The sequence below is a fragment of the Nematolebias whitei genome, chromosome 7, assembly GCF_014905685.2.
Source record: "Nematolebias whitei isolate Nwh7 chromosome 7, NemWhi1, whole genome shotgun sequence".
NCBI lineage: Eukaryota > Metazoa > Chordata > Actinopteri > Cyprinodontiformes > Rivulidae > Nematolebias > Nematolebias whitei.
In genome coordinates, this window is record NC_056504.1 from 50,964,719 (window position 1) to 50,980,049 (window position 15,331).

General features: G+C 43.6%; 1 protein-coding gene across 1 annotated transcript in view; it reads left to right on the forward strand.

Annotated features, from left to right (window-relative positions):
* ptprt (protein tyrosine phosphatase receptor type T) overlaps positions 1–15,331 on the forward strand; it is a 340,867-nt gene that overhangs the window by 237,406 nt on the left and 88,130 nt on the right. The window contains exon 17 of the mRNA XM_037679934.1: positions 5,064–5,093. Within this exon, the coding sequence (XP_037535862.1) occupies positions 5,064–5,093 (30 nt within the window). The remainder of the gene's footprint in view (positions 1–5,063; positions 5,094–15,331) is intronic.

The window sequence follows — 15,331 nt, forward strand, 5'->3', positions numbered from 1 at the left end:
GTACACCTGTGTATTCTAATTTAATCCCACTTTGCACCCGTACACCTCTGTATTTCACCACAAGAGGCTGCAAAAGTTTTACTCCTTTAGACTTTACAAACAAAAAATAGAACTTCATCATCGCCGTATATAGAAACCTTTGAACCTTGGTAGTTCTCTAATCTCTGGATTTATTAAGAGATTAAATTCCCACATCCTCATGAGACAAAAGAGGCAGCTGGTAAATCCGGTCTGCCCAGGAACCAAAGTCTGGACCTTCTGCTAGCGGCCCAGAAGCCAGGCAGCGTGGAGGCTGTTTGACTGACACACGGCGTCAAACGGTTTCAGGGCTCAGACGTTAGAAGGTCTGGAGTGCTTTTGTTCTGGATTAGTTCTTGTTTATAGATTAACGGGTGGTGTTCACCAGCGTGGTGTGGTGTTAACGCTGACACTCACACGAGCAGCCGAGCGGGGCCTGACCCTCGCTCTGTAGATGTGACACACGGATGAGTCGTGCGCTCTGCCGCTTGCTGAGATAAACGCTCGATGCTCCACTTACAGCTCTACTGAAAAGGCTCCGACCGTTTACACTCCCACAAAGACCCACAAACTTTCGCACAGCGCACGTTCACGCATGCAAACCGGTGCACGAGCAAAAACGCTTGACCTGCTTCTGAAAACTTGACCCTGTTTTCACGGCAGCTTTTTACTCCATCGAGTTAGAGACAAATAATTGGTTCAGCTCCATTTGTTGTCTCAGGTCGTTGTGTTGGCTCGTCTAATGGTTTTCAAAGGGTTCTCTAAATGTTTCCACCGAGCTTTAAATCACCAGGTCTGAGAAACACGCTCGAGCTGCAGTCAGGATGTCGTGGTGTTTAAAAGACTTTCTTTGGCCCCTCTGCTCATTGAGCCAGGCATTAACAGCTGAATTCATGGGAGTCAAACCCTTCATCCACTCATCTCGGTTCCTTTTCCAAAACAATAACTGTACAACATACAGATTCAGTGAATTTAGAATCCATCCATCCATCCATCCATCCATCCATCCATCATCTTTACCCACTTCTTCCTTTTTGGGTCGCAGGGGATCACTGGTGTCCATGTCCAGCAGTCACTGTGCGGGAGGCGGGGACACCCTGGACAGGTCTCCAGTCCATCACAGGGACACATAGGGACAATTTAGAGTTACCAATCAGACTAACATGCGTGTTTTGGGTCTGTGGGAGGAACCCGGAGTACCCGGAGGAAACACGCGCAGCACGGAGAGAACATGCAAACTCCACCCAGAAAAGTCCCCGGGCCGGAATTTGAACTGGTGACCTGCTCGCTGAGAGGCAGCAGCTCTATGAACCACTGTGCTGCCCCAAGTTTGAAGTTTAAGTTTATTGTAGATTTTCTCTAATTAACTATTTCAATTACTGGAACAAAAATATCCATACTACATCCATACATACAATTAATAAAAATAAATATTAAAATAAAATAATAAAATATAAAAATAAAAGTCTCTTGGCAGGTGTCTCCTGGGCCTCAGGCTTTTTGTCTCCATCGACAAGCTTCTGGCTGATTTGACCAGAGTTCCTCGTCTGGCAGAACTTCTAAAGTTCATTTAAATAGTTGATTTCATGTTTCAGAGGCCACAGGTTTTCTCTGAGCTTGGTGGTCTGCGTCATGGTCTTGTAGTCCTGAGGTTGCAGGTTCGAGCCCAGGTTGTGTCAAGACGGTTGCATCTGGTGTAAAACAATTGCCAAATATTTTGTGGGGGGTTCCTCACTGTGATGACCCTGAAGAAGGAGCAGCTGAAAGAAACTCTTCCAGAAGCTAAATGTTCACCTGATTATCCAATCAGAAACCAGTTCTCATGATTGGTTGGGATCAGTTTCCTGTTGGACCCAACTGTGTCCGAGTTCAACTGTCTGGATTTAAATGAAGAAGAAGTTCCAGTACCACTGCATGATGCTTCCACCACCATGCCTGAGACTTGTTACCATGTTGTGAGGCCTGAACGCGTCACCTCAACTTGTCCAAACATCCTTCTTGTCTTGTTTTGTCTAAACAGACTTTTGTCTTGTCCTCGTGGACACCTACAGGTTCCGATTCTGAATTTTGAAGCAGGAGCTTCTTCCTTGGTCCTCTCAGTGATGTCAAACTGGTTTCACTGGTGGATAGGGACTCTGCTGGTCTAGCAAATCCCAGGTCATGGCAGCTTTCAGCCTTGGTGGTTCTTGGCTTGTTCCTTGAACATCAAAACCAAATTATTATTATTATTATTATTATTATTTTCTAATGCTGAACGGTTCAGGTTTTTCAGAATAAGTTACACATTTATGTGTTTCTTGTATGTTTGAACTGATCTTTGAATCTAAAGTTGTGTAGTTTTTCCATCTCATAAGTAAATTAATCGATCACTTATGATAAGTCAAAAGTTAATTGATCCTGCAACAGTGGCATGGTCTTCTCCATAGGACGATGAAGCTTCTTGCAGTTTTAAAAGTCCTACATTTATTAACAACAAAGTCCACGCTCAGTAATCCAGGTATACAATCCAACATTTTTCAGTCAGGTCATCTGGACAGTTTAATTTTTTTGGTTGTGCTGAAACGTTTCGCCTTCAATCCAGAAGGCTTCATCAGTCCAGGAAACAAACAACAAAACTGATTCTTCCCTCAACAGCTTACTCCAACGTTGAACAAACCAGTTTTGCTTGTGATAAGATGGTCTCTTTGGTACACCCCCTCCTCCATTGCCAGCCCTCTTCCTTGTTGACAGTTGTGTCAAACTGGTTGAAAACAACAAAGTCCATGCTCAATAATCCAGGTATACAAGCCCACATTTTTCAGTCAGGTCTTCTGGGCAGTTTCTTTTTCTGAAATGTTTCAGCACAAAAAAAAATATATATATATATATGTCTGAGCCAACATTATTGGCTCCTTTGGCCAGGTTATTATACCAGCTGGGTATCTGATGATGGTACTGCATACTCTCAGTAGGTACTTAGTTGTGGCTGACTTTCTTGTGGCCTCATTGTGATTTCCATTTGTGGGATTCCAAGATATCTGTAGCTGTCCTGGTCCTGGACATCTGCAATGTTGCTTTCAAGTAGTTCAACCCCTTCAGGTGTGATCATCTTGCCTCTCTTGCATACCCTTTGACTGCATTTATCCAATCCGAATCACCGTATATCCTGGTGAGGAGGATCAGTTAGACAATGTCTCACCGATTTTTATTTTTTATTTTTGGCATACAGCTTCATGTCATCCATGTAGAGGAGGTAACTGATGATTGTTCCACTTTAGAACTGGTATCTATAGCCGCACTTTGCAAGGATCTGGCTGAGGGTTATGGTTCTGTGAGCGGTGTGTTGCTGATGTGAGTGTGAAAATGCATAACTGTGCTTAACTGTGTGTGTGTTTGTGTGTGTGTTCAGAAATTTACATGTCAGCTTTTTTATACCGTTAACATTTTATTTCATGTTTAAATGTTCAAGTTATTTTTCTTTAATTTTCACAGATAAAGCAGCAGAGGCAATCTGTCGACTTGCTGCCTCTTTAAAACAGGAACACAAATATTGATCCTCTTTAAACCTGCTCTGTGTGTGCGTGCGTGTGTGTATGTGTGTGTGTTCTTAGATATTAAGAGATTCCAATCTTTGGAATCTCTCCAGATGAAGGGTTTGTGGTAGAGGGAGAAGTTGCCAACAAGCCATTAAAGAGATGCTGCAGGGTGGACAGTATCTCTCACACACACACCCACACACACACACACACACACACGCGCACACACGCACACACATGCACACACACGCACACACATGCACACACACACTGGTCAAGTGGGGTGCAGACGTATAGATCACCTTAAAATGAGGAAAATAACTGGACCTCAACTGAACTTTTGCCTCACTTTGATGTTTTATTCATTTGTTTGTATTATAAATAAAGAGAAAACCACTTCTCCTGCTCGTTCAAGAACTAAAACTATAAAGTCATATAAAAAAAAAGGTTTGTAGGCTCAATCGTATAAAGTCATATGTTTTGTTTGAAGGAACCGTTTAAAGCAACGTGAGTTCAGCCATGAAACAAACTCATGATTCATCTCATCTGTGCTCCGTTCATCTCCCTCCGTTTCTTCTTCTCTCCTCATCCCATCGTTTCTCTACTGACCGCCTGTTGTCGAGGCAACGCTTGTCTTTTTATCATCCAGGTGTTGTAGTTGGCTTTACAGGTTCAGTGGATCTAAAAACTTACTGCGCTCTGTGCTCACACATGAGGTTTGTAAAAGAAGAGCCATGTTTAAATTAATCTTAAACCTTGGAACAGTTTATAAACTTTAAAACTGCTCAAAATCCAAAAGTATTTTTAATAAATTGTGAAAAATGTGCAGCTTATATCGTCATTACTGCTCAGTGGGTGAAAAATACAAAATAAAATCTGCATTGAATAAACTGCAGATTCCATTATTTTATTGCAGAGATGTAATTTTATCATTTAAGATGAAGCCGATCCGTCATCTAACCTCAGCCGTTTCACAGAGAGCCAAACATCGTGTGAAGCAGGAGAGTCAACGATGGATAAATTACACTTAATGAACACGAGAGGAAAAATTCACAACTCATAAAGTTTCTTATTACCCCTCCGTCATTATACTCAACCACTGAGGCTCCACGCACAAGGTTAGTAAATATTTCCAGAGATTTGATGATGAAAATCTAATACGATGTTTAATAAGGCTCAAAATTGCCTCTCTAATCATCCGAGGATCAGCTGATCAGCGGTAAAGATAAAACTAGACCTACAGGAAGGCGACTTTATTTAAACTGTGACCAGAGCCGCTCAGCATCTGTGAACTACTGACGCCAGGTCTCAGAAATACGAGGACACTCAGAGGAGCAGCTTGTTCAGGTGCATGAAGATTAGAAATACTGGAATGAAAATTATTTTTAATGTGCCAGACTAGAAGTATTTTCTGCCCCCCCCCCCCCCCCACACACACACACACACAAAGAATGAACTAATCCAGTGTGTTTGTCCTTCTTCTGGGTGTTGCTCTGTTGTCACCATCGGCCTCACCTCACCATGCTTCAGAAGACATGCTTATTCCTACTCTTATTACCTGTAAGTAGAGCTTCCACACCTGGCTCGTCTCAGACACACCTGGTTTCTTATGACCTCACTTCTGTTGAGATGTCCTGTTTACACATTCACTCCTGTGGGGAACTGGAGTATTTCCATTGTTTCAAAGGTGCACACGACGTAAAGAACAAATGATTTGATGCTTTAAAATGAATACATTGTTACAGTTTGCACATTAGCTCTGAAAGTTTTTTTTTTCTGCCAACACTCTGTTAATAATAACTGAACGTATTTAAATTTTCATGACAAAGCTGTATCATCTGCATACATCCTTAATTTGGTGCTGAAGGGGCGTTTTAGTAAAACTCCATCTGCATTGTTTGCACGCCCCGCTCCTTAAAGAGTCTCACCCTAAAAGGTCAATATCATTTACCGTTATCTCCTCCACCAAGTGGCCATTTCCTGCTTCTTAACCACTTCTAATGAAGAGCTATTATAGCTGTCTTAAGCCACAGACACACACACACACACACACCTGTGCAAACGTTTGCACTCTGTTGCCCGGAGCTCATCTGCAAATCCCTGCAGGGAATTTGTAAACCCGCCTGCTTCTCTGGCTTTCTTCAAAGCATCTGAAAATGTATTCTGAACGGAGCGGAACAATCATCGCCGGCCCAAACGTCCCCTCCGGCTGCTCGACCCGGCAGAAACGACTCCTTCACAGCAGAACCTGAAGTGCTCACAGACCTGGGGAGTGTTCCCTCACGTTTACTTCCTGGATTTAGGACGTAATAAAACCGATCTTTAACAGCTTCCACAATTATTTCAATCTAATGAACAAAAACTCAACAGATTGTGCCGAGTCAGCACTAGTTAGGTCCAAACAAGAAGTTAAAGCTGTGAGGAAGAACTGGTTCTTATCCAGAGGTTTGGAGAAGCTCCTCCAGCAGCACTCGCTGGTTTTCTGTAGGACGGCTGATGTGGACCCACACTTCTGTCCGACCAGTCCATGAGGTTCCTCTGCAGCAGGTTCTTTAGTTTTTGACCCGTTCTGTTGTAGATCAGCTGCTCTTTGGGGTCGTGGTTCTGTTGGACCCAGTTTGGTCCAAGCTGTTGGACAGATGGACTCGTCTGGCTCCAGAACCCTTTGGCCTACAGAAGAGTTCTGGTCCACTCAGTTACTGAAGGAGCCCAAACCATCAGCCCTCCACCACCATGCTGACAGCTGGGAGGAGCTGTTTGCTGCAGTGCATTCTGGGTAAACATCTGTGCTTTGTTCTAGTTCTGGTCCAGAAGTCTTGTGGTTCCCTCAGATGAAATGCTCCAAACCTCAGTGGTGCTGCCATTTTTACAGAGAAGAAGCTGCAACCCAACCAAACAAGCCATGACCTTTGACCTTTAACCTACTTAATGAGGCCTGTAGAGTCTGAGCTGGAGCTCATTTCTTTATGGACTGCACGGTCTGACCTGTGGGGTGAATTTACTGGGAAGTCCACGCCTGAAGATTTGCAGCTGTCAAATGTTTTCCACATGTTCTCTTTGCAGAACGATGGAGCATAAACTCTTTGGAAATGACCTTTGACCCTTCTCAGGTTGATGGGCTTGCTGATGTCTTTCCATCCTGGGGTTGTGTTAACTCACACCTGTATGCTCCAGAGCAGCAAGAACTCCTGCTTTTCTAGAGGTGACCCCCCGATGAGGACCAGCCAATCAATACATGTGATCAGCAGCTCCTGGCTGATCCTGAACCTCTGAATTCCTGTGAAAATGAACTTTTTCACTAATAACAGCTTCGACATGTTGGCGTCATTTTTGTTTGACGTGGTGGAACCTGCTGCTGTTTGAGGTTACGCTAATTATTCTGGAACCTGGTGAAGTCCTGATCAGTTTTATGACGCCCTGAACCTCCAGAGCTGAAAGAAGACGTTTGTTTGTTCCACGACTGAAGGACGACATCCTGCAGGTTTGATGTCCATTAGACACGGTCGATTGGTCACATGACCCTTTGTGTCCATTGTGTCTTTTCTTTGCACTTTATGCATCAAGACCCTTTAAAAACTAAATGTCATAAAGTAAATTCATTGTCAAGATAAATTCTGGACATTTAAAACTAACAACAAGTTCTGAGAACTGGGACAGTGTCGGTACTTCGAGCTCGGACTTTGATCTAACTTGCACCAAATAACCCAACACTCGTGCACGTGTGTCATCCATCTGCTTCCTCTGTCCCCGTGAAGGGGTTCAGAGTCGGAGAACACCCTGGACAGGTGACTTGTGATGGACAGGTGATCTGTCCAGTGTGGACATGTCACCTGTCCATCACAGGGCTGCAAGCTAACACCTGGTTCTCTTTATAACTTCCAGTTCACCTAACGTGCGTGTTTTAGGACTGTGGGAGGAAACGGAGCACACAAGGAAAGCCACACATGCATGTGTAGAACGTGCACTCTTTTTTTTTCCCAGAAACGTCTCATCCAGGAGTTAAACCTGTGGCGTTGTTGCTGTGAGGCCTCAGGTGTAGCCACTGCTCCTCTGTGTGCTGCCCCGTGTCAAACTCTAAAGGAGGTTTTAGCATCTGCTGCAGCTGCTCAGAAACGAGCACGTTCTTTTCTGCACAGACACGACCGACGAGCGTCGGCTGGTAAAATGTGCACGACTCGTGCATGTCTCTCTTCACCTCTGTGTGCATCCCTCCATCCCTCCCTTCCTTGTCGGGGTTGAGACGCACAGATGAAAGTTTGTTTGGGCGGGGTGTCTCTGTGCAGCTCCGGCTTCAGGATATTTGAGTTCTCCGGCTGCAGCGGGCTGAGGCCGTTCCAGGCGTAGCACAGAGTTCCTGTCAGTCCCTGACAAGTGGAACAAATGCTCTTCTCCTTGTCTTATTGGACACCTCCAGGTTGCCCCGTGGATTTGCTGAGCTTCTGCTGAAAGCAAAGCATCTCCCTGAGCAAGCATCGCTTTGTTAGAAAGAGCAGTGATGGTGACCTGCAGGACAAATGGTGCCTCTTTGTAAAGGAGAAAGACAGTTTGTCCTGTTTTATAAAGGTCTTAAATAAATCTGTCTTGCATCTGATATCTAGACACGGCTCGATTCAGATTAAGAGCATCTGGCTGTTCAAAGAGCGCTCTACAACCAGCACGAGGATAAGAGATATTTTGCTAACAGATAAATGAACACAGGCCAGTAACAATTACTGTAGTTTTTTATGTTAATGGACCTTTTAATGTTCAGTACATCTAATAAATCAAACGAGGGATTATTAAAAGTGTGTGTGTGTGTGTGTGTGTGCGTGCGTGTGCGTGCTGCTTCTCTTCCCCTCTTGTCTCCTGGGAACACGTCTCTCCTTCAACCCATCAGGGAAGCGTTCGGCTCTCCCTCATGGTTTCATAATCTCCTTCCCCTCATCTATAATCCACACATCAAACAGTCTGCAATTAATGTCTCCATTTGGGGGGGGGGGGGGCACAAAGTCATTGGCGGCGGGCGCTCAGTGGGGTAACCTGAGTAGTTAATGAACTGCTGCCGTGATATTCATTAAAGAAGGATTATGTCGCGCTCATTGGCAATTACAATACGTGTGGAATTAGTCATTTAAACGAGGTCGTTATTGGGATGAATGTGTGACGGGTGGAGGAGCGGGAAGGATAATGAGGAGGCCAAGGTTTCTGCCACTGCCTGTCGCTGTCACCACTTCTCCTCTGACATCTCCTTCTCGTTTGTGTGGCCGCTCATCACGTCAGGTCCTTCAGGCTTCAGCTGCGTCTCCACTTTTATTCACTTGGCCCAACTTTTTTCCTCAGTTTCCATCTCCCACATCCTGTTAGGCTCCTGGCCGCTTTCTATCCGAGTGCAGACAGATGGCCTGGGACAGACCGCTCTAAGTGGTGCCCCCAGCCCGATCACACGGGGTGGGGGGTCGGAGGGGTGAGGCTCTGTCGCCCATAAATTGGTGGCGAGTAAAACAAAGTTAAACCTCAGGATGTTCCTCCAAAAACTTCTCCTCCCATCAAACTATTCGTGCTCTCGCTGTTGTTTCTAAAATGTATTTTATTTATTTTAAATGTTAGTTTTGAAGTTTTAGTTGTTTCTGCAGGTTTTTAAATTTAATTTAATTTTCTGTCTCTGCTGTTTCACTTTGTGATTCAAAGGCACACACAGACTTCTACACTGACTGCTTTCATTTCAGATCTGTGCATTTCCTCTCTGTCTCGCACGCACGCACGCACGCGCGCAGACTTTTAGATTGATAGGGATGAGAGAGATATTTTCTCCACAGCTGACCTCTCACTTATTGCTTTCTGACCTTCGAAGGGATCAACAATGTAATGGCCCACGCACACACACACATGCACAGACACATGCACAGACACATGCTCGTATCGCACACATCATAAACACACAAAGATCACTGATCAAAAAGTGCACAGCAGGCCCAGAGTATGATATCCACTCGTCTAGCAGAGCACGGACACAACGAATGAGCGTCAGCCGGTTCTTATGGGCTCGGTCCAGATGGGAGGATTCTGCAGCTGCGCTCAGGACTTCAGTGTTTATGTAGCAAGAACTAAAGATGTTAGGAGCTGCAGGTCTGATGCTGTGATCAGAGAGGAGGATCATCCCTCCACCTTCTGCCACATAAGGTTCACCTGAACGTCAAGCTTTTCATCCAGGGGTATTTAGTAACAGATCAATTCTCTGACTGGCAGCAATTTAGATTTGTGGTTGATTTGCATATTATGACATCATAGCAGAAATTAAAACAGCCATTTTTTGAAGTGGTTTTGTGAAGTATGTCTCTGCGGTACAAATCGGAGCTCTTGAATAACTAAGGAGAGTTTTTGAGAGATGTAGTTCACTGGAACTGAAAACAGAAAAACTTTAATTACACTGAACTGAACATTGTTGGATTCATACCTGGATTAATGAGCATGAACTTTGGTGACTACTTTAATTAATTAATTACTTTTGCATTAGGCAGTTGTTCTCTCTCGGACCTTGTTCCAGACGCGTGTGCTGAGAAGATATCAGGAGTCGGTAAACAACCATGTGACACAACAGACATGATGTCATGATCTTAAACATACAATTCAGGGCCCGTCACACTAGAGTTGCATCTGGCCTAAAAAGTCCGACCCAACCCGGCGCCAGCCCGTAGCCATTTTTACTGAAGCCGATCGATCAAATTAACTGTAGTACAGGCCCGACCGGGGGGGGGGGGGGGTGTTGTTTTTTATGAATCTTTTACTGCTTTTGTAAGAAAATCAGTTTGACATGATATTTAAAAAATGTATTTCACAGAAGAAGATAAAAGATGTCTTGTTTCACCAAGTGGATATTAACAAACAAAACGAATAACCTAAAAAGATCGTCTGATAAACAGATGAACAAAAATACATTTAGAGCAAAATCCTTAGGAAAAATACAGAACGAGGCTGTTTTTAATTGAACGCGCTTTTCTAGATGCTGCTACTTCCTTCACTGCAGATAACAGCAGGGGTGGAGACGTGCGCGGCCGGTGATGAGCAAATCCATCCATCCGTCCATCCATCCATCCATCCATTCAACCATCCATCCATTCAACCATTAACTTTAACCACTTCTTCCTTTGTGGGTCGTGGGGGTCGCTAGTGCCCATGTCCAGCCATCACTGTGCGAGAGGTGGGGGGCACCCTGGACAGATCACAAGTCCATTTCAACCAGTGGGCGTGCACGGACGGTGACAGGTTGTCCATCTGAGCTTAAAGCGACTTTTTAAAATCTCTTTAAACCAGCTGGTCGGACCCATCTCCTCCTCAACACGTAGATTAACACAATTTTATATTGTGCATTCTTATTTAGTTTTCTTTGTGCTGTATGATTCATAAAACCACATCAAAGCCAGAGACCGGCCTGACCCGCACATTATTATGGCCCCGTACGAATCCAGGTCGGGGTTCGGGTTAGAAACGATAGCTCTACTACAGACCCCTGCAGACCAGGGGATGACCCAGATGGTGATGGAGGGTCTTCAGGTGCAGAATAATTGTGGGTACGTATATTTGGGTAGTACAGCAGCATTAGGATTGCTTTAAATGAAAGGTTTGTAAAATTTGCAGTAGTCCAGCCACGTTTGTAAAAGTCCTGCTCACCTTCTTCAGCCTCTGGGCCTGTTTGATGTAAATGTTGCCATTTGGACCAGCAGGAACCACTTCAGCAGCGTGGTTCCAATGCAGTCTGGAAAAATCTTCTAAAAGATGTTTCTTTGTCTGCTTTTTACAGAAAAAACTCCTTAGATCGTTTCGAGATGATACAAAGAGCAGCTCCATATGACTGGTGCTGCAGCAGCAGGCTGCATGTGAACAAGCACAGCGTGCGCGCTCAGCGAGACTCTCGGGTCGCTCTGTTCTGACAAACTGTGGGCAGCGCTGCGCTCTCGCATCATCCTGCAAAGTGTCGCCCAGTTACTCCGAGTGGATTCTTCTGAAATATTAAAACAACTTCAGGATTCTTGTGAGGCCTGAAGAGATCTACAAGTTTTTGTATTCTGCATATTATTTATTCAATAGGTCTGCATATGCTCAACATCAGTTGTTCTTGATCTTTTAAGTGTCACATAAATAAATACAACAGTAATTTAAAATGCTTTCAGGCGGCTGACATGCAGCAGTTGGCAGCAATAAATTGAAAGGCAGATGAGAGTTTTAGGAAGCCATTAGATGGAAACTGATCTCACACGGTGACACGGAGTCTGATTATTTTTATGGTGCTTTGCTAAGAAACGTCTAACGCACAGCTCATCACAGATCTTGTACAAGAAAAGCCGTAGGGAGGTTTGATACAACTCATCAGCTGTGCTAGATGCTTTCCAATCGTTCTTTTACAGATATGATGAGAAACCAAATGCAGAAAAAGATCAGAGACTATCTTCCTTGTTACAAAGATAAAACCTCTAATAACGGCCTGCAGCGCTGCAAACAGCCATGAAATTAAACACACAGAGCTCCACTCAGACGTTACTACTGCACATAGCGGACACGAAGAAACCGTTTACAGCTAATTTCAGCAAGAAAGAGAATTGTTTCTGTTGATTTCCTCTTAATATCTCTGAACACACAACAATAATGTGTGAAAGAGAAAAATGTTTTAAAAGTTGCCTTATACAATTCTTATATATATATATATATATATATATATATATATATATATATATATATATATATATATATATAAAACTTGATGTCATTATATAAGTAGGAAAAAAAGTCCATTGTGTATCTATTCCTCTTAAACCCAGCCAGTGGAAGCAGATGGTCCTCTTGTCCTGATCCTGGTTCTGCTAAAGGTTTCTTCCTCATGAGGGAGTTTTTCTTTCCACTGTCGCCTTCATGCTTGTTCAAGATGAGAGTTCAGTGATGGAGTTAAACTCAAAGCTGCTCCTCAGATAAATATCCATACATCCATTTTCTTTACCCGCTTTGACCTTTTTGGGTCACGGGGGTCGCCGGTGCCCATGTCCAGCAATCACTGTGCGAGGGGTGGGGGACACCCTGGACAGATCTCCAGTCCATCACAGGGACACATAGAGACAAACGAGACAAACAACCATTCTCTCTCTCACCTAGGGACTGTTTAGAGTCACCATTCAGCCTAACATGCATGTTTTTGGTCTGTGGGAGAAAACTAGAGCACCTGGTGAAAACCCACGCAGCACGGAGAGAACATGCAAACTCCACCCAGAAAGGCCCCTGGACCGGGGTTTGAACCAGCGACCTTCTCGCTGAGAGGCAGCAGCTCTACCAGTTGCACCACCGTGCCGCCCTCCTCAGATAAATAATGTTAAATTATTATTTTATAAATGAATGTTTCTGTTCAGTGCCCTGCGACAACTTCTGTTTGACTTGGAGCTTTAGAATGAACTGGATTGGAATTGAAATCCAAACCAACTTTATTTGTGAAGTACTTCAAATGACAATCGAGGACCAAAGTTCTGTACACAGCTGAAAATAAAACGCCTCAGAGAGAAATAAAACATATAAAGCACGAAGGAATTAAAAACAAAGAGTCCAAACATAAGAGTCAGAGTTTCTTTATTGTCATTCGCACCTCTTGTGGTACATGTGGTGGAGCGAAATTATGTACACGGGGTCCCAGTTACATCCAACAATAAAATGTATAAGAAAAACAGTAATAACATCTAAGATATGAACTAAGAAAAACATCAACTAAATATACACTAAGCACTCATAACATAAAAACCCAACAATAAAATTGAATAAAAATAATAAATCAGAGAAAATCAATGGAATTAGAAGAAGAAATTAAAAAAACTTAGTAAATCAAATCAACTCTTTACAGAAGGTTCAATGTCCAAAATAAAGAAAAAGAGTGTGTTTTAGGAAGCATTTAAAACAGACAGTGAGGAGGCCGCTCTAACGTGAAGCAGAAGCTCCTCGTTCCTTTTAGGAGCTGCTGCGGTGAAAAAACGACCGCTCCAGAGTTTACGCTTCGTTTTTACGCTCAGGAGGAGCCGCTCCATGGATCTGAGAGAGCAGGTCTGCAGCCCGCAAAGGTAGGGTGGGGCAAATTCAGTGTTTTCAAATCAAATAAAAGTAATTTAAAATGTCCTGCTGCTGCTCAATAATCCAGGTAAATAAATCTAACCAGGTTGAGTCATGTCCTCTGGACAGATTACAGTGGTCCCTCGTTTATCGCAAAGTTTAGCACCCCCCCCCCCCCCCCCCCCCCGCCACTAACTGAAAAACCACAAAGTAAGGATAGTAGAACAAATAGTAGTAGTAGTAGTAGTAAGTAGTAGTTTATTTTAGTATACACAACCCTTCCCACACGCTTACAATTCTCTAAACCATGTTTCTAAACTTTAAATGCTCTAAAAGAGCACAGCCTGTCATGATCTCCACTCTCTGCCACCTGCCGCTCGCTGCCACGCCCACTTCTCCACGCCCACTTCTCCACGCCCACTTCTCCACTGCAGTCACACTCATCACCTCCCATTCTCCCTCCTTCTGTGCAGATAAACAATTTAAATTTAAGTACTTTAATATTTTGGATTGTTTCTTTAAAATATTACAGTATTTAAATTTAAATTGTAGAGAATAGAAGCGCAGCAGGACATCAGCTCTGCAGCACGGAGCAGAAATGAAGTTTTGGCGTCACAGGACACTGAAACACAGTACTTTGCATACAACAACAGTTTATTTAAAGTCCTGGCCCAGACAGAAATGTCTAATAAAAAAGTCCTGCTGGGCAAGGCCACCACTGGCCACCCCCTGGCTCCGCCGTTGCACCTGGTGGTGGATAAAATTGCTCCCTCTGCTCAGCAGGATCAGTCCCTCTACGCTGCCTCGAACAAGTAATAAAGTTAAACTATGTTCTTGTCCACGGTGTAACTCCTACCCATTTGAAAATCTTGTAGCCAAACAGTCGGGTTTACGTTCTTCTCTGTTCAGCTCCGGTCCAGAAAACCTTCTAGAACTGTTTATATCCAGAAGTTATGGGGGACATTTGCATACTGCTTGTTTAAATTGGAGGAAAAATGGTTAGAAATAATACATTTCAGAACAAAATGTTATTTTAAAATGAGGTGTGTTGTTCAACAGTTCTATTACAAAACAATGTCTACAAGAAAACACTCCTGTTTTCTACCGTTTAACAATAAGTTGTAGTTTTATGAGCAATAAACCAGCTTTAAAATGCTCACTTGTCAACTCTGTTACATTGTGGTTTTCCTAACGCAGAGCCTGATCCTGTGCCTCAGATAAACATGTCCTCCTTTTAAGAGATGAAGCCAAAATGTGCATTTAAGTATCCCTCCATAACATTAAAAGTTTCCACATTTATGGTGTGGCTGTTCCTCTCTAATTGCTGACAAAGTGTAAATACCAGCAGCAACGACCGTTTAACTGCAGCACCCTGTGGTTAATAACATCTTCTGTTCAATTCAGTTTATTTCTGTAGCTCCAAGTCCCAACAGGAGTCGTCTCAGGACTCTGAACAGAAACGTTCACAGACATAAAAATGATAATCAGTATAAGTTCTCTATAAAAAGAATCTTCACTTCGTCACAGTCTCCCATCCTGAGCAAGAACAAAGGAGACAGTGGAAAGAAAAAACTCCCTTTAATGGGAAGAAACCTCCAACAAAACCAGGCTCGGGGTGAGCGACCATCTGCTCTGACCAGCTGGGTTTGAGAGGACAGGAAGTAGAAACAGACACAGAATGACAGGTCCAGGTGAACTTTCTATAGTCCAGGTGTACTTTCTATAGTCCAGGTGTACTTTCT